Raw genomic sequence first — 23,709 nt, 5'->3', positions numbered from 1 at the left:
AAACGTCGAAGTGAAACAAAATACTGAAGTTGTAGAGAAGTGCGTTTTGAACCAAAAACATCCGCTTATTTCACGCTCAGGTGGTGCAAGTAATGATACCATGTATATAGATGTTTTTTTAAGTATTCATGTAGTGAACGGTGTATGTGCAACGTGTGCGGTGAACTTAAAATCAGTCTACAGCGCCCGTCTGTTATAAAAAGCCGAGCCGCAGAGGCCACCGCTTCGTTTGCGGCTGCAAAGCTCCAAACGCAGTATTAGCTCTACTAACGTGCTCGTGGGCGCTTTTCAGTTTTTGTGAATTGCAGCGGAAAACACGTTGTGGTAGGTTGTTAAAGGCTGGTTTACTGGTTAAGCATCGATGCTAGCGGTGATGTTGAAGCAGAGGTAACCCACTAGGTCATGTGCATTCAGGCACACAAGGGCGCTTTGTTTTCTTACTGGCTCGAATCGGAGGTCTCATGGGGTGCGCAGCTCCTTCGCCAAGGCAGACACAGCACCACCTCATCACCTCCAGTCAGCACTCGAGATTAGGCATCACGTGTAGGTTGCGCGGGGAAAAAATCCGGTCATACATGAAATACAAACTGTGAAATATTGTGCAAATATACTGCTTGGATTTCTGTTCTGAAAACGGTAGAGGTATTTGGTGATATTTCAGCTTCAATTTTTAATGCAGTGAGTATAATCTCTGTATATTTGCTGGCCATGTGAGTTATTTTTGGGACAACAGCGGGTAATGTCTTATTTACTATTTAGACCTTCGATGGTGGCCGTGTTGTATTTTGCAGCACGACAGGTAACTCGGTCATTTGTCGAGCCGTTTCATGCTGCCGACCATGGCGCGATGAGCTTTTCACAGGAATAAACCACCTTAAGAGTGAGTACCATTATTCTTGAATTTTTAATAACAGAGTCCTGAAGTGCGAGAACAAGCATTTTTTTCCGTATTTTGCAAGGCGAAAGTAACAAAAAAGCAGTGAAGAATATGACGGTGTTAGAACGCCGCACAAATATGGCTCACGAATACACTGACATGCCTAAAACCCCGTGCTCATTCTTATGTAATGGCTGTGAACGGTGTTATAGCAAGCATCAGTACTAAGCAGCACTCACTTCAAAAAAAACCTGGCGGCATTTGCGCTCCGTCCAGGTGGCACAAATCACAAGGTCAAATCTCCATGTTTCTTTAATTGGTATCGCTGATCATTGTATTAACTGCACAAAAAAAGGTATACGCAATACGCAAACTTCTATGCTTGAAGCAGACTTGAAACCTAATGCACGCGTTTTACTCTGTGTAACATTGTTATATGTTTTGAGTAACTACGAAAAAAAGTCTGTAAAGATTTGAAAATATGTGGCAGTTTCATTTGCTCAATCATGGCTAAAAAGGTAACATGCGAAAGCAGTCGAAAGGATTAATAATTGAACTGCCTGCACCAAAGCTCAGAGCAAGACAACTTTGAATTCACACCTATCAACATCCGCAGTTGCGAAAGAAGCTCTCTTGGTTCTTTGTTTCATTACGCCTTCAATCATGGCTGCAATTGAAACTCCACCCTCAGTTCATCACGTTCCACGTAGCCATCGTTGATCAAGTCATCAAGGTTGAGAGAAGAAGTTGTATAAACAGCAGCAGTGCTACTCTCGTCCGGAATTTCACTACCAGATACATTGCAGTTAATAGCTTCACTGATTTCACGTTCTGCCCATCGAGTTGGGTGCACGACACGAAGCTTGACTGTTTTCGTGAAAGGCCAGTGTACAACATCGTCCATATCGCCCACGTTCAGGCGGATCCGTGCATGCAGAGTTAAGGTTTCACCTTGTTTTTGAAGATACACTCCGGGTGATAGGCAGTAGCTGATCAGATACACTTTATCGCCTTGGTATACAGCGAATCCTTTTCTTAGTGCTTCTTCTCGGAGTGATTGCACACTTTTCACGAAAAACTCGTAACGCGACCCGTCCACACTGGTGTTCCGCAGCATCTTTCCGACTTGGTTTATGGTCGTCTTATATCCTGCCACTTCCTCTTTAACATCCCCAGTGTGTCCCGCTATCTCAGAAACCATTTCCAGCTGCTCTCCTGCCGTTTTCGCCTGCTTGTCCAAAAACATTTCCAGCCTCTTCACCCTGGCGGAAACGGTTTCTATAGTAGCAACATTTGCAACCGTACGTTGTCTTGTTTCATCGACCAACGCTGTTATTGCATTCAGGCACTCTTTCTAAAAGCCGCGCTGTTCTCTTGTCACTTGCTCCACCTCCCGTCTTATTGCTTCCTTGACGCTGTTAATGCCTATCTTGAGCTGTTGCATCAGTTTCTCATGGCATTTGTCCAACCCCGTAAACACTTTCGCTTGTTTGGTGAATATCTTTCCCGCTCTCAGTAAGCCGCATGTCAGGAATAGCTTTCCTATCACTGGCTGGTGGTTGTAACATTCGCGTTTCTGACGTAAGGAGCGCCGGCTGGTCTTTGCGGCTGGAGTACCATCCACATTCGGGCGGAAGAGGTATCGCAGATGTGCAGTACTCCGACCTCAAGTGCGCACAGATGTCGCTGTAGAGGACGGTCGCCGAACACTTTCGACAGTAAAGAGAGTGGTGTCCGCATTCAGTCTGAAAGTGATGGACGAGCTTCGAAGCAGGCAATACGGCTCCACAGCCACTTTCTCGATTCTGACACTTCACCTAGAACGATAAAAATGTACGCTTATTTCAACATCAAGGATGTTAGGAGTGCAACCAAGAAATCGAGGAGACAATTAAGGTCCGGTTTAAGGAAATGACGGGATAACGCAGTCGGTTAATTCCCTGTTATGCTGAAGGTTATTCTCTACTTTACATTCATAGATCCCTGGGAATCCATATACCCGTCCTAGCGCTGTGGTGCCGCAGTTAAATCTTTCCTTACCGCGCCGTAGGCCATGGGTCATATGTGACCGATGTTTGGTACCTTTTTTTTTGCTTCTATACCACAATATTTAATTTTAGTTCTGCTTTTTTTTAAATGTGAGGAGGTGACGTGAAGTATGAAACTCTGTCTGGACACAGTCCGCCGGTAGACGGTTATGGCATCTGTTTCGTCACCCGCTCCTCACATTGTGTTCTACGTAGTGCGCTTGACCATTAAATGATGAGAGTGGTTTTATTTGGTGCGCTAGTGCCTTTGCAACTTGCTGCCAAGATATTTTAAAAAACGCACCAGCATGCTATTGATTACGATAATGTCACTGAAGGACAAGTCCCCTTTTGCGTATGAAAGGCTATCGGACTGACATTTTCAACTGCCGCCAAACTTAAAGTCTGCGCCCATGGACACGTTGCCCATCTACTTTGCTTGTATAACTCCACCTCTTTAGTTCCAGTTTTTTTTTTAATTTCTCACCCGAAGAGCCGACGAGAAAAACAAAAGTTTAATTGGACGTAGTCCGCCGGTCACTGAACATTCCGTGTGTAGCGCCCCGCGCTTGTGGAAGGCGGAAAGCTGCATGGAGAACTTTTTTTTTGTTTCTTTTTTTTTAGAAAAGCAGTGGTGAGTTAGACTACCATATGGAATGCTCAGATTTTATTGCGATTGCGATACTTCGTCTCCGAGGCCCGGGACATCAGTGCGTGCCCGAGCATCTTATTTTTAATTAAATGTTTATTCAGCATTCTTTCGCGTATAACAAAAGGAATGCTGGGACAAGAACAAAAAAGCTGCAACAAGCAGCCTGGCGAGGCCCTGGCACCTTTTAGATTGGCAGCGCGAAGGTTGTATACTCACGGCAAATGCTTATTGTTTGCATATATTTGTCGCATCTCACAAACAAAAGCAAGACAAATGTATTCGCGTACAGTAGCATCCCACGTACAGGCCAACATGTTTGAAAATATATACATTGCTTTCGATACAGTGCGCTTGGTTTGCAGTCTGTGAGAGTAGATTCATTCGGTGGTTTAGGGTCTCAGAAACACAGTGCGAGGATATTTTATGAAATGCGCGAGCAGACTTTCATTATGATGATGTCAAGGAAGGCCCTGCCCACTTTTAAAGATTTATCACTGTTATTTTTACTTTTTATTGCTACCAACCACAACAAAAGGTAAAAAAAGTAGGAACTGCAATCCCTGGTACAAAAAAAAAGAAAACAAGAATAGAATTCAGAACAAGTGTATTCACAGCACATCTCACATCTACATCCATTTCATGTCCTCACGCGACTGCTTTCTCTAGCCACACAGCAGACAAATTGCCTAACTTGAAAGGTCACGGAAAGTGCAATGCATTATGTACGCAGATGAAAATCGCAATAATCGTAGCTAACAACTTGTTCAACGTTTTCTATATATCAATTTGTTTTTAAATCTTTTTCTGGCACACCGCAGCATCTTAATTTTTTTGCTTGTATTTTTTTGCGTTACCAGCATATTTAACTAATGAATTTTGAAACGTATTGCGCGCATAACTCTGGCTCTTTTTCGTTCAAATGTCCAACTAACAAGCTACAATATCATGCATTCTATTGTGTGATCCATACGGTGAATCCTATAAAACAAGAACGTTTTCTTTCACTACAACCAAAATTCGCCCATTCGGCCGTTAGTGGTACCCACATAGGCTGGAGCCTCACCAAGGCTGAAAAAAAGCGTACAACACAGTGAGTCAGCAGGGAAGGGTTTCGAAAACGACAAGATATACTGAAAAGCTTATAATTGATTGCGCGCCTTCCACCAGTAGCACTGTAATCGAAGCACAACGCTGCGTTCCCAATGAAAATTTTCCGCTGCTATAATTTTGCCTCATGTACGAAGGTGAATTGCGAAACACATCAGGTTCATACTAGTGCCTTCACGATATGAGGGGCTTCACCTATTGAATTAGAGCAGTTGTCGTATTTTGAACCATCCCTTTTAGTTCTGTTTTCACAGCGCTGTGACGCCAATTGTCACTACATAACAGGGTCTAGAGAGGCGGAATAGTATTCACAGGAACGGATGGTCTGGACGTTGCACAGCCACTAGCCACACTAGCGTCGCAGCACCCAATCAAGTCTCGCTACAGCAAGAATTCTACTCTAATTCTTCGAAATAATGCCGCACAGTTTCTTTCCGGAGGCGGATGTAGCGCCAATATAGCTCGTCAGGTATGCCAAATGCTTTGGCTTTGGCGTAGTCCGTCACGCCAATTCCGGTCAGTGTTTCTTGTGTGAGTGCGCGTACGTAGGTACGCTCTTAACGTAGGTAAACTATTAAGGAAATATGTATCTTGTTCCCCTTAGTCCCGTCAACTGCCCAAGCAGCGAAACTGCCGCCTAATACTGAAAAAAAAGACACGCAATTTTTTTTATTTAGGCAAAAGCGCCCTCTGTAGGAACCTTTCGGGCACGTAGTAAAGCTGAGATCTGGGCGAGTTGTTATGCATTCATACTGCTGAACAACGCAAAAAGGCGGAAAAAAGACAAGACAAGCAGGCAGCGCTTGTCTTGTCGTTGTCCCGCCTTTTTCCGCGGTTCACCAGTATGGGCACGAAGTAGTTAGTAGAAGGCCTAGGCGGCCTTGTGTATCTGTGCTGTGTTGCGGTACATGCAAGACTAGTTTTGCATGCATGACAATAAGATTATTTTCGGCGATACTGCAATTTAACCTTTTTTTCCAATCCGAGCGCATTGTGTCAATATCAAGGATAAAAGATGCTGAAAAAACGAAATCCTAACAACACGAGAAAAATATCGCCCAACAAAACACTCGCCTCATCCTGCGAGTCGCTCGCGACGGTCACACAGGCATACAGAGGGGTTTAAAAACAGACGCCAGAGGTCGTGGTTTCTTGAAGCTCATATTTGTTCAATATCTGAGCTAAATCATAAAAACACGCCGAAGGCAGAAAAAATCAAAACAGAACAGCTAGAAATCTAGAGGTAGCATGAATTCTAGAACCCACATCTCATGCGCTTAAAAATCTACAATAATCCACTACTTCACGGCGCCCTCACAATAGTTTGCACGTTGTCGGCTTGACAGGCAACGACGGTAATGCTAATACATGAGCGTAGACGGGAGTAGCAAGTGGTCAGAGTATTGTTGGCTTGAAGGCATAGCAATAAACGAAAGATTCAATGTCGGCACAGTACAAATCTATTGAACTCTATTTAAAACGGTAAGAGTTCAACTTAGCACTTGCAATGTTGAAGCATGGGTACATACCGAAAAAAAAAAACGGGCACGATGGTACCCTCTACCTTCCCATTAAAAAGGTGATGCTGTTAAAAGCCATGTATCCACACGTACATGGGGACGTTTCCCCAACAGGAATATTAGTCAGGATGATGGTGGTTATGAGGACGATGGTGACCTACCCGTACCAGCTGCAACTGACAAAATTAGCTGAGGTTTAGCTCTGGCTAAACCGGGAAAGTTGCGTAAGCAGCGTCGAGAGCGCGCGACTGGGCGCGCGGCAGCGGAGGCGGCGCAGCGATGGTCTTGCCATCGTAAGCATCGTCGAGAGCTGTTGCCATAGCAACCGTTTCAGCCGCGTTCCACCAGGCGGTAGTATATATAAACGTTGGTAGGACCATCGCTGCGCCGCCGCCGCTGCCGCGCGTCTAGTTGCGCGCTCCCGACGCTGCTTACGCAACTTTCCCGGTTTAGCCAGAGCTAAACCTCAGCTAATTTTTTTTTCGACACTCCGAGATGAGAAAAATCTCTTCCGAAAAGAGTTTCAAGTCACTCGGAGAGCGAAAAAATAAGCTGAGGTTTAGCTCTGGTTAAACCGGGCAAGTTGCGTAAGCAGCGTCGAGAGCGCACGACTAGGCGCGCGCTCTCGACGTTGCTTACGCAACTTACCCGGTTTAACAAGAGCTAAACTTCAGCTAATTTTTTATTTATGAAACCCATGCATTCACTAGATGCGCCTTTATTGATGCTGATACCGTGAGCATTCGTGGCGGAGTGGTAGCGTCTCCGCTTCAAATGCCAAAGGCCCTGGTTTGGTTCCCAGCCTCGACACAGATTCTTTTTTTATGTAGGGACGCCGAAACGCTGAAATGGTTGCCATGGCAACGGCGGTCTATCTCTTTGACCTCGCTGCGGCTAAAGGTCAACCGTGGCCACCACCGGGAGCAACGCTACGGCTCGAAACCTCGTGTAGTATTGCTTACGCAATAAAAACACTTACGTCACCCAAGCAACCCTCTCCTCCCAACCCTGTAGGTTCAGGTGGCAATGTACAAATCCTCCCATCGACGGTCAATTAGCGAAAATCATTGATGGCGGCAAATGGACAGCGCTCACTCGTAGAAGTCGTCGCACGGGTGCACGCTGGTGTCACGGGAGCGTTCCAAGTCTTCGTCTAGCGAGAAGTGGCGCCTCTTCAAGCCCTCCACTCGCTGCAGCAACAGCGCTGGCGGCGCTATGAGTATTGCCGACGTGACGAGAGCGCCGCCCAACACGAAGGCCGAGTAGCGCAGACAGGAGGCGGGACGCGATCTGTCCACGGGAGGCGCAGGGGGACAGGTCCTGCATGGCAGCTCCTGCTGGACGCTAGGGCAGCGCCGACGTGGGCGTGTCCAAGGCCTCGGCATGGAGCGCAAGCCTCGCCGCAACGCAGGTGGTGAATCGAATCTCGACGCCGTTTCCAGATGTTGTTTGTGTAACACCGGATAAATTTGCGTTGAGCTTTAGGATAACGCTAAGCGAACTGCGCACGAACCCAAACTACAGCTACTACTCTTCTTCTTCTTCTTCTCATGCTCTCGCTGTCTCGCGCAGCGTTTCGCGTTTGCAAGGATGCAGATTGAGCGGAAAATATTCCTTCTGTGCCTTTATATACCAGCGTTTGGCTTGTCTTCTTAAAGACGGAGTTGCAAATTCCTTAAATCCACAATTACTAATGGCTTCGGTTGGTTAAGTCACACTGATCAAATCTGGCCATCTGCACGTCGAAAGGTCTCCTAAAGGACAAAATTAAGACATCTCTTTCTGCCACATAAAACCTCATAACCCAGTGATCAATTTTTATTTTTAACACGGATGTGACGTTTGGGATTATTTTATTAACAATGCTTTTAGAAGCTTGGCCAAATGTCAAAGACCTGACGTTAGTTTTATATGAACTCTGTAACAATGGCTCAATATCGAAATAAGTAATAAAAAACTATCAGCACTTTTCATTAGGTAGCAAGGTATCCAGAGTAAAACTGTCGTTCATTATGTACAACCGCTTGCATCGCCTAAAAAACTAAAAAACTTTTGAGCCAAGATGATTGAGATTCGCAGTGAACCGCAGTCCACGTAAACCTACTGCAGCATTCGGTTGAACCAGCAGCTTTGAATATTGCTGATACCCCAGAAGAACAGCACACAGGAGTAACCTAGGTACTCATCCATTTGCGACTAAACATGTGGTTCAAGCAACTTGCACGTTATTTGGAATTTCAGTGCTTTCATTTGCTTCGTCGTTTTTCAAGATTTTTTCTCCAGTTGCGCTTACCTTTCTTTACTTTAGTAGTTTCCGGAAAAGGCTCGGTTCACAGCAGGTACTTTCTGGGCTTAACTTGCTCCTGTTTGCGCTGCGTATTGGTCGGTCGTATTTGAAGAAATAAATAAGTCAATAAATCAAAACAACAAAATGAAGGTGGAAGGATTGAAGGACCCAAAGACGATTAATGTGCCGCGCCTTTGCTTCAGCACATGGCATGAAGAAGAAGCTTGAGCACAAGAGCGAACGTTGACATCAAACTCTTTTTCCCTTTTCAGTCTATGTCCCACTTAACCCAATGGTGTCGCTATCCCGAGTGAGTTTGTTCTGCCTTTGTTATGTGCAGGTGAATAGCCTCTCGATTCTGGGCCGATCCCCAGTGCAGGTATGTGCAGTCTTTTATAGGGTCAACAACAACACACTCCTTTGCAGGATGATCTCAGCGTCTGTGTGTATGCAGACGACATCACTTTCTTATTCTCGCCTTCAGACATCCACTTCGTATACCAATCTCTCGATCCTATTTCTCTGAACTCTAGATCTAGATTTTTTCTATTTTCTGCTTTGTAAATAAAAAGTACGCGCTCTATTCGTGTATTTTTATTTCTGTTGCTCATCCAGCATCCATGACTCCATTGTACAGCCAACAGCCGATAGATAAGGTTTTCCTTGGAGTTCGGCAAAGCCTTCACATACTGAGAGCTGTCTTTTCCGTGCATGCCGCGCCATTTTAAAGCACAGCTCACCCACTCAGTTGCACACAAATTCCAGTAGGACTGACCTCGGGGATGTGATCGCTGAATGTGCGGCCGTGGTTGATGATTAGGTCGTCGCGTACGCCGGCCAGGCTTCAACGATGGCCGATAGCAACTGTACAGTAAGAGAAAAATAGTGCTTGGCCATCATATGGAAGCTCCATAAATCTCGCCACTACTTGTAGGACTGGACGCTCGACGCCGCGATGGACCACCACACATTGGCTCGCCGCCTGAAGAATTTCACATCCGCGTTATCTACCTGTCCGGCCTTGAACATGCCGAAGAAGATGCTCTGGGGTGGTAGTGAAAACATTTTATTCAGTGATAGTTCGCAGGCAAAAATGGCCCTTTGCATAGGTGGAGCCCTTAGTCCGGGACCCCGCTGGGCGACGTCGCTAATCGAGCCCGTTGGACTAGAGGCCTTTGAGACTCTAGCCCCGAGCAGATGAGCAGGGCTACCTCCCGTGCCTCTCAGGAAGGGAAAGGGTTGGAGGAAGGCATGGAATCTCCTGAAAGGCCAGAACCATGTGGAAGTAATCGGACACTTCCTATAAATTTTATATATTGTCAGACACAACAAACTCTTGGTCTGCAGGCGCCTCAGAGTTCGCTCATCGGCTTTACCCAGGCCCTGTGCCGCTCTCCTATACCCTCGTAGCGCCTTCCTCGAACCTTTCATCATCGAAAGTTATTTTGTCTTGTGTTTTGGCCAGCCTCATAATCTGCCAACAGCGAGAAAATCCTTGCATCGTCTCCGCCCTTGTATTTCTGTCTTAGCCGTCACCCCATTTATGGCCTCCAGCCCAACATCTACAAATTTCGCCAATTTTATTTCGCATAAACTTTTATACCGCCGCCGCAGCTACCTCACGTAAGGACCAAACTTCTGATTAGTTCCCTGTCCTTTACCTTTCCAAGTCCGTGCACTTTATCACACAAGCCCTGAATGCAATCATGTCGATCTATTCAAGAATGGCCCATTGTGCTTCACGCGATGAAGCCTGAACACTTTCATTTCCATTTATTTTTAGGCGCCTAACTTAACTTACCTATTCTCATTGTACTGGCGCGCGCATCTACTACTCCGTTGAGAAATACGTGCACTCCTGTACCGTCTGCCAACATCACCCATCTCTTCCATGACGTTCTTGTCCTTCGCTGCAGCCGACTGCCTGACTATCCTGACCTTACGAGCATGCGAGCATCGCCATGTATGAATCCCGCCAGTACACTGCCCCGGCAATCGCTGTTTAAATAAAGCTCTCGACCACCTGATCCACTATGTCGAAACCGAAGTGGTGACAGCCGTCGCGGCGTTCCATATGGAGTTTTCCATTCTGCATCAACTGGTCTCAGGTAACGGCACGCTACGGCAAGCCAGCAGCAGGGGGGCGAGTATTCTTGTCCGAAGTTGTCGAAGTGCTTCTCAGATAATGTCCGATTGCACACGCTACCACCAGTTCCTGCAACCCGCAAACTATTGGTCTCACTGAGCTGTTTAACCGCAAGATTGGTGGTATCAGTTCTATGTAATTACATTTGGCCGCACTCACTCAGAAGTGCCGTTCAATTATTGCTTTATGTCGGCAATATGGCCACGTAGACAACTACGACATTTTAGCCTTTCTTCCTTCTATATGGATGTCAGCCCTCGTGAACAATTGATACTGATCTGATCTCTCCGAATGTTTCCTCGAGTAACCGGCCAATAAAAGGACTGGAAGCTGTCACCGCGTTGCAGACGCTCGCGTTTGAACACCAGTCTCTCAGAAAGCTCGCAGCGATAGTCTTTAACCGGTCAGCTACCTCAACCAGGCTCACTTTTTTGGTTGTGGATTAATCAAGGCATCGGTAGTGTGACTGAGCAGAACTTTCCAGTTTAGTCGTAAGTCGTCGAGTCTCTTTTTGCTGTTATTCGCCACAGCAGGCATCCATTACTGCCAGGCCTTTTTTGCAAAGCCTTTGAATCGCCGGGATGGTTCCCTCTTTTTTGGGGACGTGGAGGGTAGCGGCAGCCCAGTGGGACTAATCGCTAACAACAGGAAGGATGTCGTTAGTGCTACCAGGGTTTTTTTGTTTTTGCGACAGAACTGTGAGTGACCACGAATGGTCCCCTGCCATAAAGCCAAGTAATAGCCTGCTGCTACTGTATATAAATTGATTTTCATGCGCCCACCATCCGCCAAGCCAGTGTGGCAGCTGTGCACGCTGTGATTAATGAAGCACAAAAATAGTGATTGCAAAAGATAAACGAGGAGAATAGATACTGCTTCGGAAACGGTCGTAGCGTAATATGGCTGTCTTGTTTAGAAGTGGAAAACTTCCGATAAATTATTTCAAGATCAGTTGTGTCTAAAAGAGTATTGAAGACCAATCAAATCATTCGAACAACGAGGCTGATGTTGCGGCGCGAATACGGGAATGTGACAGGTTTAAAGTTACTAGCTTGAAGACATGTTTTCCGCGCACGACGTGCGGACGCTCATTGTTTTCACAACTTCAGCAGCGCTGTAGCGGTTGCATTCTCGGTGCATTATTTGTTCAGGCTGCCTCGAGGGCGCACTGAGTGTAAGAAGTACGCACATTTCATCGCAGAGAAGCTCTCGTGTAATTCACTCCGCCATTTATTTTGAGGAGGAAAAATACACTGAAGTGTCCTTGCGTGGCCAGCTGTTCACACTCTAGGAAGCGTTCGCGAGGTTCCGCGCCATAGGCGTCTGTCCTCAGCTCAGAAGAAGGCACGCAAACAACGCGCTAGAAGAGTAATCATTAAGGGGAAGCCATAAGTTTCCCTTAATGAGACAGCTGAGAGAGCTGGTCCTGCCATTGATCGTCGAATGACAATATTCGTGTCATGGTCTTGTGGATAGTTCGTCGGAACGGCGCCAGTCGAAAATCGGAATATTGCCCACTGTATCCACTTTGTTGAAGGTATGGCGAGAACCTTGAACCCACCGTGAAATTCGCTTATGGGAAGTGGTAGTACTTTTTATCTAACTTTGACTCGAAGTGTTTGCGTTTTCTTCAGCATAATTGGTAGAAGCCTCGACAAAAACAGCACCTCGAAGTTCCTGCGCGGCCCTAGAGGACAATATTCGAGCTTTTTCTTGTCAAATGAATAAGACCCACAGAAACGAAAACTGAGAAAAAGGCAGAGATTTGTAATCAGCACAAATTGTAAGCGCTATTAAAACAATTTTAAGATATTTTTTACATGTTAATTATAGCAACTGTGTACGGTTGGCGTTGTAAACATTAAATTGCTTCTACTAAATGGCTTCTACAAAGGAGTTAGAGCTTTCGCTGCAAACACCCGGTTTCCGATAGATTTGAGTAAAGAAGCTTAGGGCGAAGCACCCAGCGACCACTTCAGTGAAAGTTCGCTTCATTGTCCTCTTTAGTGTGAACTCCTCAACAAGAGTGGGACACCCTGGAGTAGCGCTTGGCTGCTACCTCTGTTATGAATACGATATTCCGTTGAAAATTTCTCGTGTGGAAAGTGTTACCACTGAATAGTAAAAAGTTACAAATTAGGTTTATTTAGAAATTACTAAACACAAGAGAAACTTGCTGGGATACCCTGAAACATGAAATAAATGAATAGCCAGTTTCAGTAGCATTCCTCATCTCGCTGATCGAGTACTACGCCCGCAAAATTCTAGGTTGCTACTACAGAACGGTTACTTTTCGAGGTGATTGCTCTTAGAGCAGTTCTCCTGCATCTCTATCAACTGACGTTTTAGATAAGGTAAAAAAAGATTTTAAGTCCCTCTTTTGTAAAGCTTTACGCCGTCAATGTTTTTTTCTAGATGAATCGGAAAGTTTTAGCTTCTCTTACCGCCTTAGCGTTAAAGGCCCCGTTACATAGGAATATACGGCGTCGGCGTTGCGAACAACACATGACGACAATGACTGTAGCAGGTGGTCCCCAGAGAGCTACCTAGGAGGCAGGTGGGCCGCCTGCATCACGTGACCTTGCAGCGTGATCATAACCTACAGACCGGATACTGAGCAAACGGCCCACCGTGGAAGGTGACAGTAGTTCAGTTAATGATAGGTAAATAGTAAATGATAGCAAGATCAAATTGGGGCGCATAAGGCCCACGGCTTGGGGCACCTGCCATCGGGCGCATCGCTTAACCGCTACTACGCCAGGAGGGGCACGAGGATTCCCAGGGACCTATGAGCGTCGAAAATGATATCTTGCATGTACGGTAATTAACCCATAACGCTATCGCGTGATAACCTTAAGGGGGAGCATAAGTGTCCCCTCCAATCTCATTTTCGCTTCGACATGCAGTGCGCACGGCACCTGCAGGGTTCAATAGCTAAAATTATGTTTACTGTTACACACAATTTAGTGGCTGAGCAGACAAGCATCTGTGCGCAGATTGTCGGGCGCTCACCTCGTCCCTCTGAATGATGGCGACCGAGTGACGAGTTCGCCTCAACTGAGCTTGAATAAGCCCTCTTTATTTTCTTCCCTTTAAGTGAATTGCATCCCAGTGGAGTTATTCATTGCATATATGCAACCAGATGCGTCTTGCGCAAGCGTATGTCTTGTTGCTTGAAGTGCTAAGGAAATAAAACGAAAAGAAATATGCGCACTGCACTTGCACTAGACCGCGCAATGCGTTGATGTTAACTCTCCTATGAAACACGCATATACACAAGGCAGTTCTCTTCTGTGAGTGGCGAATATTTGGTAGATTAAAAACATGCAAACCAGGCAGCAGTTTGTCATCTACGTCTTGGTCAGAAAATGGTTTCTTTTTTTCAACAAAATGTGGTGATGGATGCTGACGTCTCGAAATAGAACTCTGTAGTAAGGCCCGGAATAAAAGGCGAGAGCGCCTGTGAACGAAACGAAATACCTGAACTGTTTAGTTTCGGCTGCAGCACAGAACAAGCCAGATTGATATTTGTGGGTGAAGGTTCCTGCGCAGTACATATTCATAGACCGATTGTAAAGCAGTATCTCGCTGCAAATATAAATGTTCGTCGCTTGCGTGTTCACGTATTACTCCAGCCTGACTGTCCATTCTCTCAGGGGATGAGTGCAAAGTAGTTAGCTGCAGATTTGATCTGAATCCTCAAACTTACCACAATCCGCGAGAAAACGAATTATACGTCGCTTTTTGATACTCAGCTGTGGAAGATGCCTAAAATAACACAAATGCAGCTCACGCAGGTAATCACTACACCGCTGGCTAACACTTGAAATAAAATATTAGGCAAAGCATTAAAAAGAAGATGCGTGCGTACAGACACGTCTTGAGCATGATCGCACTGCTAGATAACGCAGCCTCAAATGTGACGTGAAAAAAATATTTTCTACAGATTTTACCACCCTGCAAAAAGTTCAAAATGACGCGACTACATAGCGGAGAAAACGGCACCTCCTCTTCAGTGAAACGCAGCTGTTTCCGGCCGCATAAGCTAGTAGGTCGTTCCAGTTCGGAGGACTTGCTAGCTCGCTCTGCTTCTTTAATATGGCACCATCCACGTACAAAAAGGCCGTACGGACAATCATAAATAATAGCAGATGATACCTACGCTTTGGCATCAAGTAATCGTCAGTGCTGAGTGAGGGAGTGAATAAACTTTGATTCAAAAGAAGTGTAGACGCCACTTTCCTCAGGTTCGCTCCTCATTCCGGGGCTCCAGTGGCCTCAGCATTCGTTCTGGCGCTGTTTACCTGCCAAAACTGGTTCTCGAGTGTGTACTGGGTCGGTCAGTCATCCCACAATGCAAGGCTGCGGTTACGCTGAGGTCGAGTTTTTTGCATGCTCTGACATTACCAGATTATGTGACATACAGTCTCGAATGGGAATGTCGGAATGTATATTTCGAGACCTACAGTAAAAAACAACTGCGACAGTATTTTGTAACACATTAAGCAACCTGTGTACAATAATCATGCTAACATTGTATTCGAGTCCGATTGACATATGTGAATTCCGCATTGTTATCTAATGTCTAGGGTGAATTGAGGCAGAACGCCGATTACCTGAATTTTTCGTGAATAACGATTGTCTTGTTAATTATTGTACTCTATATTTGTTTGAATTATTGTTTGAAGATGTGTACTCTCACTGTAATTTAGTCTGTAACCACTGCTGCCTTGTAAGGGCCCACAGGCACTTTTCAAGCTACAGCTTTTTCGCCTGGGTGCCTTCAACCTCGAGTTGAAAATAAATTAATTGAATTGAATACCCCAAAAACACGCCGACTGGCAGATATACGACAGTGTTGCCGCATTGAAAAAGGAGCTGTGTAAGGAAAATTTTTGGTACTGCCGTATTGCTACGGCCTGCTGTCTGCTCAGGCTGCTTACGTGGGAGTGCATGATTATTCGCAGACGTTCACTCCCGACATGTCACTGTAAAAATATTGGGCGTTCTGAGCTTTGCAGCAAATGTGATGGAGATAAGTGTACATCGTTTCTAATACTTGATATTGAGCTTTTCTTTTGCTCAGGCACTAGTGCATCGGTGGTGGTCTTCTCCATACGCTGCCAGAACTGAGGCGTTATTTCAGAGATATGGGCACTGCACCACGTGCTGTTGAAATGGCCAAGTTCCAGTTATACATGCTGCTAACCATTATTGCCTGGAAGCAGCTGCTCGCTTGCAACAAAATTCTGCGTAAGTTGTGGTTAACATGACATTGGCAGGGAGGAAAATTAAGATGCTCAATTATTTTGCTCTTCCAGCTGTCGGACCAAGGCTGTTCAGAGCAAAGGCACAATTCGGCCAGGGTATGCGACTCTGTAACCGATATCTTGTCGAAGCAGCGAAAGAAGTTCCTTCAGAGAAAGTGCGAACAGTGAGTACAAGCATCAAGAAAGTTAGTGGGAACTTTATGATTGATAACTATTATTCTGCCTTTGCTGGTTCGGCTTTGTGAAGGCCCGGCCTACCAATCCTGAACATCAGCAACTAGCGCCATCGGTTGGCACCACATAATAATAATAATAATAATAATAATAATAATAATAATAATAATAATAATAATAATAATACTTTATTGCGCCAAATATTAAAAAAAAATGTACAGAAATCCGGCCTGCCAAAGCCTCATAGGGCTTGAGTGGCAGAGCCCGACAAGCAGCGGAACCGCGCAGATATACACATAGGCAAAAAAAAACACATTCAAAATAACGGACATCAAATTAGTATGATGGTGAGAACAAAATAGACACAAGACTCATGTTACATGAAGGAAAAAAAATCCTCATCAGATTAAATTGCAAGGAAGAAAAACCAAAGTGGCATGACAATACCTCAGATCAATGCAGTAAATACAGCAGTAACCAATGAAATCACAAGATTTATTTGACAGGTGGTAAAGCACATGCATGATGTCGTAAACCCTCTAATTAATGTATCGCAGCATCTTTTTTATTTTGTATTTAGTTTTTGCCCGGCGAACACTTGGAGGTAACCTGTTAAAGTGAAAGGGAACGTAATAATCTCTTACACGCCTTCCATATCTTGTAGACCGTCGGGGAATACAAAAAGGTTCCTTCGGTCAAAGAGACCGTGTGGGAACATACGGAATCTTATAGTCACTAAGCCAAAAATGTTTCAGGATGATCGTTTCCATCAAAAGGCGATCAAAATCAGGTAGAGAAAATACCTTAAAGAGATCAGAATCGGAGGGAAGGCCTAAATCATAGCCGATATTTTTTAATAAAGATCGTAGGAGAGAATTAATCCTGCACTTCCAGCGAACTGCACAGTGACCATAAATCGTTATGCCATAGCGCAGTATGCTATAACCAAGGGCGTTTACGATAACATGGCGTATTGAAAGCGGCATGTAGTACCTGATGTTGTAAAGCACACAGGAGACGGTTCGGAGCTTTTTACAAACGTAGGACAAGTGATCATTTCATGAAAGAGCACTGTCAAAGTATAATCCTAGGTATTTCACTGTATTTGTATAGCTCAAGGGTACACATTGACATTGGGAACAATCAGATGATGGGAACAATCAGAGGATATTTCACATTTAAATTTTCAAAACCCAAATACTCCTGAGTTACTCTTCGCCTACATGGTAAATATCGTGCCGATTCTGTATTCTCTGCTGTGAAATGCGACCTATAGAATGCGTCTGGTCAAATGTTTAGGGGAAGCCCCCAAGGTGGAGTAAATTTGTAATAAGGGAGTAATTACTCATTGGCATCCACCCAAGCGCAGCCAAATGGCTACAAAGGAAAGCTAGACAGCATTCTCAGAAACTTCGTATTTAAAGAAAAATTCGTCCTGGTCCGGGGTTCAAACCCGGGACCACCGCTTCACCGGAGCAGTCGCTCTACCAACTGAGCTAACCGGGATGGCAAGCTTATGGTAGGGCGAGAGCGAATTGAGAAAGCTGTATAGCTTTCCTTTGTAGCCGTTTGGCTGCGCTTGGGTGAATGCCAATGAGTAATTACTCCCTTATTAGAATGCGTTTTGCGCAAACGCCAACTATATCCGACAGCCATTGAAAATCAATCTGCTGTACAGGTCGTTAGATATATCCCGCGCTGAGTTTCAGTGTTCTGCGCCACGCGGTATATAGTGGCAGCCATGGAAGCTACACGCGTTCGACCAGGTTTCGTGGGCTTCACAGATTGGGTCTGTAGTTGCTATTCTTTCTGGATATAAAGGATCGCTATAAACCAGAATACACATAGAGATAGGAAAGCATGCCGGTAACACAATATGAAGCTCACAGAATTTGAGGTGAAGGCTAATTTTACACAAGTGTGTGAAACAGAAAAGCTGGAGGACTTTTCATGCACTAGCATGCCTGTAATTCCGCGATCTCAATAAGTTTTCCACCGTGCATCAGGTGGCATTCAACTGGTTATCTGACTTATAAGGGTGGTAGTTGACGGGCATCGATGGATTTTGGACAGGTTCGTATGCAAGTCATTCAGTGGTGGTCAGCTAGATTCCTCTCCTGATTTCATCATTGCATTTAGGAGCATAAATGAACTGAATATTCTAGCCATACCGATTGCGTATTTCTCACACGATTTGCATTTAAAACCCGGGTTGTACTTTTTAGCGTAAATCGCTCGCGCGTAAATCGCACATTGTATTCGCTGACATTACCCTGATAAGGAATCAGTTCCAAAGAGTTATATGCACACATGTATTCTGAATACAGACGCGTAAGGCTTGGCTGCAAGTGCTGTTCAGTTACGTTATGTTCGACAAATTTTAACGCACGGCCAGAACGGCTTTGATGCAGCCACCCACTGTGATAAGCTCGGGAAGGGTATTGTTGAGATTTTAAGGAAGGGCAAAATGCGCAGGCGTATGTGTACGCGCTTGAACTTCATTGAAGAAAAGAGTATTGAGACCGGGCGAAGGTTGCCCATAGCAACTCGACCGCCTGGAACCTGTTAGTGCAGTAAGAGGATACAAAGAAGAAAATAATTTGTTGGCTGGCGCGCATGATTATAGTGCGAAAGATCTCGCTAAATGAAAAAAAAAAGCTAATTAATCTCTACCGGGATTTGCTGACTGCAGGGCGAACACGGGCACTAGTTTCAGTCAACCACTTATGTCTCATCTCAAAAATAGTGGCCCTTTTCTCATGTCTGCCGTGAACCGCGAACTTGTTCATAAAACAAAACACATACATTTCCATGCACCGCAAAAAAAAAAAACTAGCCCGAGTTTTACCGGTGAATTACAGGAGAAATGCCTTTCCTACTAACTTCAAACAGCCATGCCCCGCACAAGCAGTCGCAACACAATCACTTTTTTCATTTCATTGCAGTCAGGTAATTTACCTTAGAGGCCCGAGGAAGGGGTATAACATAGAGTTGAAATTTCTGGGTAAACACTGTTATGATAGTTCGCATGTTTTTACATTTTCAGCGAACTTACGAGCAGGTAAATAACTCACTTATAGTGCTAAAATGTATCAGATCAATTCAAAAACCATCATTCATCGTCTCTAGACGGGATGAATGCGAAGCAGGGCAGAAACCTGCCCTTCTGATCTCGTATCTAAATTTGTTTGCCCGAGTCGCAGCACCCAAATCAATTGGCTCTGCGCTGTCTCTAGAAGGTTCTTAAGCTTTCGAGACAATTTCATACCTGTGGCACTACTTAAGCGCATTCCTTTCCCAACCTGCCCAATTTTTTCATCTTCAGTTTCGGGCACATTATAAACTCGCATTTTCTGTCCAATCCACCTACTGTCTCTCTGTCTTTTCGCGCTAGTATTGACATTTTTTTCGGCATCAAACGGCGCTCTGGGACAAGCCCCATTTCTGTGCATTTTGCCAGGCATCAAGCTTTTGGCTCAGTAGGTTAGTATTGGGAGCATACAGATGTTGAAAACTTTCCTTTTCAGCGTAATTGGAGCCACTTGTTTCTATATCTGGAAGACGGCCGAACGTACTGAGGCGTGTTCGTATACGCATCCTCCCCATCGTCATCTACCAACTTTCGTTCGTTGTTGCTCAGATTTATATACATATTTTTTACCGTGTGCCATTTTTGTGGTTATTACTCTGCTAAAACATCTCTTATGTGCTGAGAACATCACACACCTATCAGTGATTTCTAAGAATAATTGTTCTTTTGAATACTTCCTATATCCGAATTATTTCACTTTGTACCATTATTGCTCTAATTGAAAGAGTGCTAGAACCATGTAAAGCTGCTGAAGAATCTTTTTCTCTCAGCGTCCATGCTCCCATGAGTACATTTAAAGCAACGAAATGAAGTTAAATTATCGTTGCCACGCAATTCATAAAGGGGAAGGTATTGCTGACAGCGATAACTTCTTGCTTTCTTGTGCTTCTTGTGTACACATAATAGTCTTCGATCAATGCCTTTTATTGTTGCCAGAAATGTCTCCTTTTTTCAGGGTGCGAAAGCATTCTGTCACATATTGAATTCCTGCAAAGAGTCAGTACAAGAAAAGACAACAGAGTTGGTAAGTTTGATTAAAGTTGTTTGCTTTCCTTGCCCAGTAGTTGATGAAAAACGTTTCTGTGGACTGGGCAAGCACCGAGAACTGAGGTTAGATACAAGGTTAACGTCAGTATTTTAAGGCTCTCTCAGGCTTGATAGGCTCGGCGGCAGCGCCGAGGGTGCGCTCTTTGTTGTACCGGGTGAGCCTAGGTTGGCCACGGGCACAATTTGAATAATTACTAATGCGTCAAGACCAGTCACCCTCTGGAAGCGTCTCCTGGGGCACGGGCTTGCGCCAACAGGAGCTGAGGTGCACCATTTCTTTCCGTCTCTTGGAGGGCGTAGTTTTCACTTATTCTGCGATGTGCTTGTTGTGGCGGCATAGAATCAAGCCCACAACTCACGTTTCTGCTTAGCGTTTAACTACAGTTTGGCCCCTAAATCTCCTCTAGTAAACTTCAAACTCCCGTTTTACCAGGTGTACATGCCAGTTTCTGTTACCTTGCGGACATGATCATTTGGACCACGGTATGGATCACTTCCGCACAACGTCAGGCATGAACGGCGAAGAAAAAAACACGGTGAATTAACCGCTCAATCCAGTCTGCCTGACACCCAACAATTCTGGACAAAATCATGTTTCAGCGTGAAACAGTTTATTAACGCGAGTTTTCTATATAATGTAAGATTTAAGTATACCAATCAATATGCCCACCGAACACCCGATGGCAGTTTCGTTTTGCTATTAGCGTTTTTGCTATCGTCAAAAGCGTTCTCCATTGCTTTTCTATGTCAGTCTTAACTGTTCGATGCGATTGATGACAACATGTTAAAATAAAGGATTTTTGACACATGAGAAGAACCTTCAATATTTCCATAACAGCATCTTAAAATTTTACAATATTCAACATTTTCGGCGCAAGAATGTTGGACATGTTTTCGCAAATTAGCATGTCATCACTATTTGCACTACACCAAAGACCTCCCATCACATTGGAGGGCTTGACTGCGTCCTGAGGTCTGGGTCTCGGGCTTCTGAAGATCTAGCTGACAAAGTGATGGGTGGACGGGTGGGTCTGTGAACGTTAATGAATGAATTTCATGCGCTTTTAACCTAAATGAATGCGCCAGCGTTAATGTGTGCTTTAGCCGTCCTGTGACCGTTCTTAAGATCCTATTGGAAAGAGGCATGTTCCAATAGAAAAAACCGCTGTGTTAAAGGCGCAGTCACCAGCTCTCGCATATAGGTATAAATGAGCTCTTTTCTCACCCAACTTGTGAGTATCATGGCAGACTGGTTCTGTGGCCTGAGTATCGAAAACTTAAGTGAAGTGTGCCTCAGTGTTGTGGCATGGTGTCATCCAACGACATTCAGTGACACTCACTTGTTTAGCAGCGTCACCGTTTACTCCAGAGATCTGATGACACGGCTTTGTTTCCTAATATTACGAATGAAACCGGCGCATTTAACAAATTTTTAGATTTGCTCAAAGCATTAAGCTGCGTGAATCTCTGACTTTGTCAGTCAGATTGCAGTGAGCGGTTGCAACGGTAAATATCATGTGCCATTTGTGTCAAGATGGCTGACCTTCCGTAGCTGTCTACCACAGACTCGTGTTTCACAGTACTGGTTTCAAGCTTTGATTTTGTATTTCAGCTTTTGGACTGCATGGGGGCGCACACACGAAACAAGGTAATGAGCAAGAGTGCACGTTTTTGGACAAATTTGTCGTACAGTCTCGCGCGGTTTGCTTCTCAGTCGTATATTAAAGCTATTATGACAGCCCTCAACCTGTGAATCTCTGTACGGTAAGAAGAACCCCTGTCCACACTTTCAAAGAACTTTTTGATCTTTTTGGAAGGCGTGGGGGCTCTGCTATACGAATGAAAAGCAAACCATGCAGCCTAGTTACTCTTGGCAAAGACTGTACATCGTTAAGCAAGAGGCACTGCAACACAAGCAGGGACGTGGAGTGCACAAGGGAAGGCGCAGTATTTCCGCTCCTCATGTAATGTCTGTGTTGGCAGTCCCTTGCTTAACAAGGTGATAAGCTTTAAATTATGGCTGTGAATGTACTTATTGGTTTCGGTATGTGTCACCCAATGACTTCTTGCCTCGAGATTATAGTGGAGTGGACAAATGGAGCGTCATTCTTAAGCTCATTCACGGTAGTCAGCTGACCACTGCTTACATGCAGGCCTTGCCTCACTTATGGAGAAACTGTCGGGGCCATTGGCTCTTCAAAAACTAGGAGCTCAAGCAAAAGTGTGAGACTTCGTTTCTCACATCCTGAATTAAGAGCGTACCGGCCCTGACAGAATGGTTTACTATGATAGTACGGAGGTGAATGCAACTGAAAATGGCTGTTGATAGCTACCCTGAAGTTTGCTGTTTCTAACATTTGACTGTAATAATTAGTATACACTAAGTGCTGACTGTATAAAGCCACCACACTAAGGCTGGGGAAAAGTAGCGCCAAAAAAACGCAATTCCACCTCTTCTGTCTCAAAGCTCGCGTAAGCTCTCCCGTATGAAGAAAATGGAAAGCTGTATCTTTTTCTCAAATCACTCAAGATTACGAGAAGTTGCTGTGTTCGGCGAAGAGATTTATGAACGCAGTGATTTCTACAACATTTTTTTAGCTGCATCTGAAGTATGACTCCCCTATTGTACCCGAAGGGACCATGTTAAGAAGTGCAAACTCAGATTATCAACTAAACGTCTATGCTTGTCCAGTGCTCAGGCACTTCGAAATGCATGAGATCGAAAGGTTGATTTCGTGGCATTAGTATTCAGTTATGCATTTGGGCAATTGCAAATAGCCGACCATAGTTAATCTATGCCGCATGAGTCTAACTTCACTATGCCGCATTAGTCTAACTTCATACTCGGTGATCACCTTGAGCGTTCCTAAATTACTTTGTTCACGGTTCTAATAAAGCTCGAGAAGTTAGTGTGTTCCGGTTGCTTGTCTGCAGGGAAAATACGGTGCACTTTGGCGGAGATGAAGTTGGAGAATAAAGTTTTCTCAAAATTTGACTATTGTTTATATAAACAATAGTCAAATTTATTATATTCAATTTAGTATAGTCAAATTTTGTTTATATAAAGGTGTTTTATTTAATCAATATCTTCTTGCCCGAATACTTTTGGACAGACTGGAATCCTGTACTCAGAAGTGGGACTGCCCTACACGTTTGCTGACAGAGCGCTGAAAGTTCTGGTAATTAAACAAGTCATAATTTTGCTCTTCTATTCCTTCCTTGGAATTCTTGAGGTGGCTACATCAGAAATTCACGCACTATGTGGTGTCCGCTGGAGAGTGATCAACATTTTTTAGCTGGAAGTATCTAATCACTCAACGAAGCGCCTATTGGGAATAAGAGACCACAGAAAAGTAAAAGCTCTCACGAGACTATGGTTGACGAGATTTCATTGTTCCCTTTTATCCTAGAATTCGCGCTCATGTGTATTTTCTATATTGCGCCCAACTAGCCAAATCCCTCTTCTTATCAGGTGATAATATTTCTTATTTTCACCCATCGCCTGTTTTTA

At 44.6% G+C, this 23,709-nt stretch overlaps 1 protein-coding gene and 1 pseudogene across 1 annotated transcript; one reads left to right on the top strand and one right to left on the bottom strand.

Annotated features, from left to right (window-relative positions):
* Window positions 1-1,538: 1,538 nt before the first annotated feature.
* Window positions 1,539-23,709, bottom strand: part of LOC149329775 (uncharacterized) — an 80,607-nt pseudogene continuing 58,436 nt past the window's right edge.
* Window positions 12,113-23,162, top strand: LOC149329777 (uncharacterized). The gene is made up of 6 exons (XM_089561212.1): window positions 12,113-12,153; window positions 15,703-15,869; window positions 15,938-16,050; window positions 20,107-20,175; window positions 21,811-21,846; window positions 23,133-23,162. The coding sequence occupies exons 2-6, from the start codon at window positions 15,767-15,769 to the stop codon at window positions 23,160-23,162; spliced, it is 351 nt and encodes a 116-aa protein (XP_089417338.1). The 5' UTR covers window positions 12,113-12,153; window positions 15,703-15,766.

This window comes from Amblyomma mixtum, chromosome 9 (genome assembly GCF_055824585.1).
Source record: "Amblyomma mixtum isolate Tamu chromosome 9, ASM5582458v1, whole genome shotgun sequence".
In the NCBI taxonomy this organism is placed as follows: domain Eukaryota; kingdom Metazoa; phylum Arthropoda; class Arachnida; order Ixodida; family Ixodidae; genus Amblyomma; species Amblyomma mixtum.
This window is presented reverse-complemented; position numbering and strand designations above follow the sequence as displayed.

Coding starts and splice junctions, on each gene's coding strand:
- LOC149329777 (XM_089561212.1), top strand. CDS start 15,767: ATGGGCACTGCACCACGTGCTGTTGAAATGGCCAAGTTCCAGTTATAC. Junction 16,051..20,106: donor CTTCAGAGAAAGTGCGAACA/GTGAGTACAAGC, acceptor TCCTTTTTTCAG/GGTGCGAAAGCATTCTGTCA. Junction 20,176..21,810: donor AAGAAAAGACAACAGAGTTG/GTAAGTTTGATT, acceptor TTTGTATTTCAG/CTTTTGGACTGCATGGGGGC.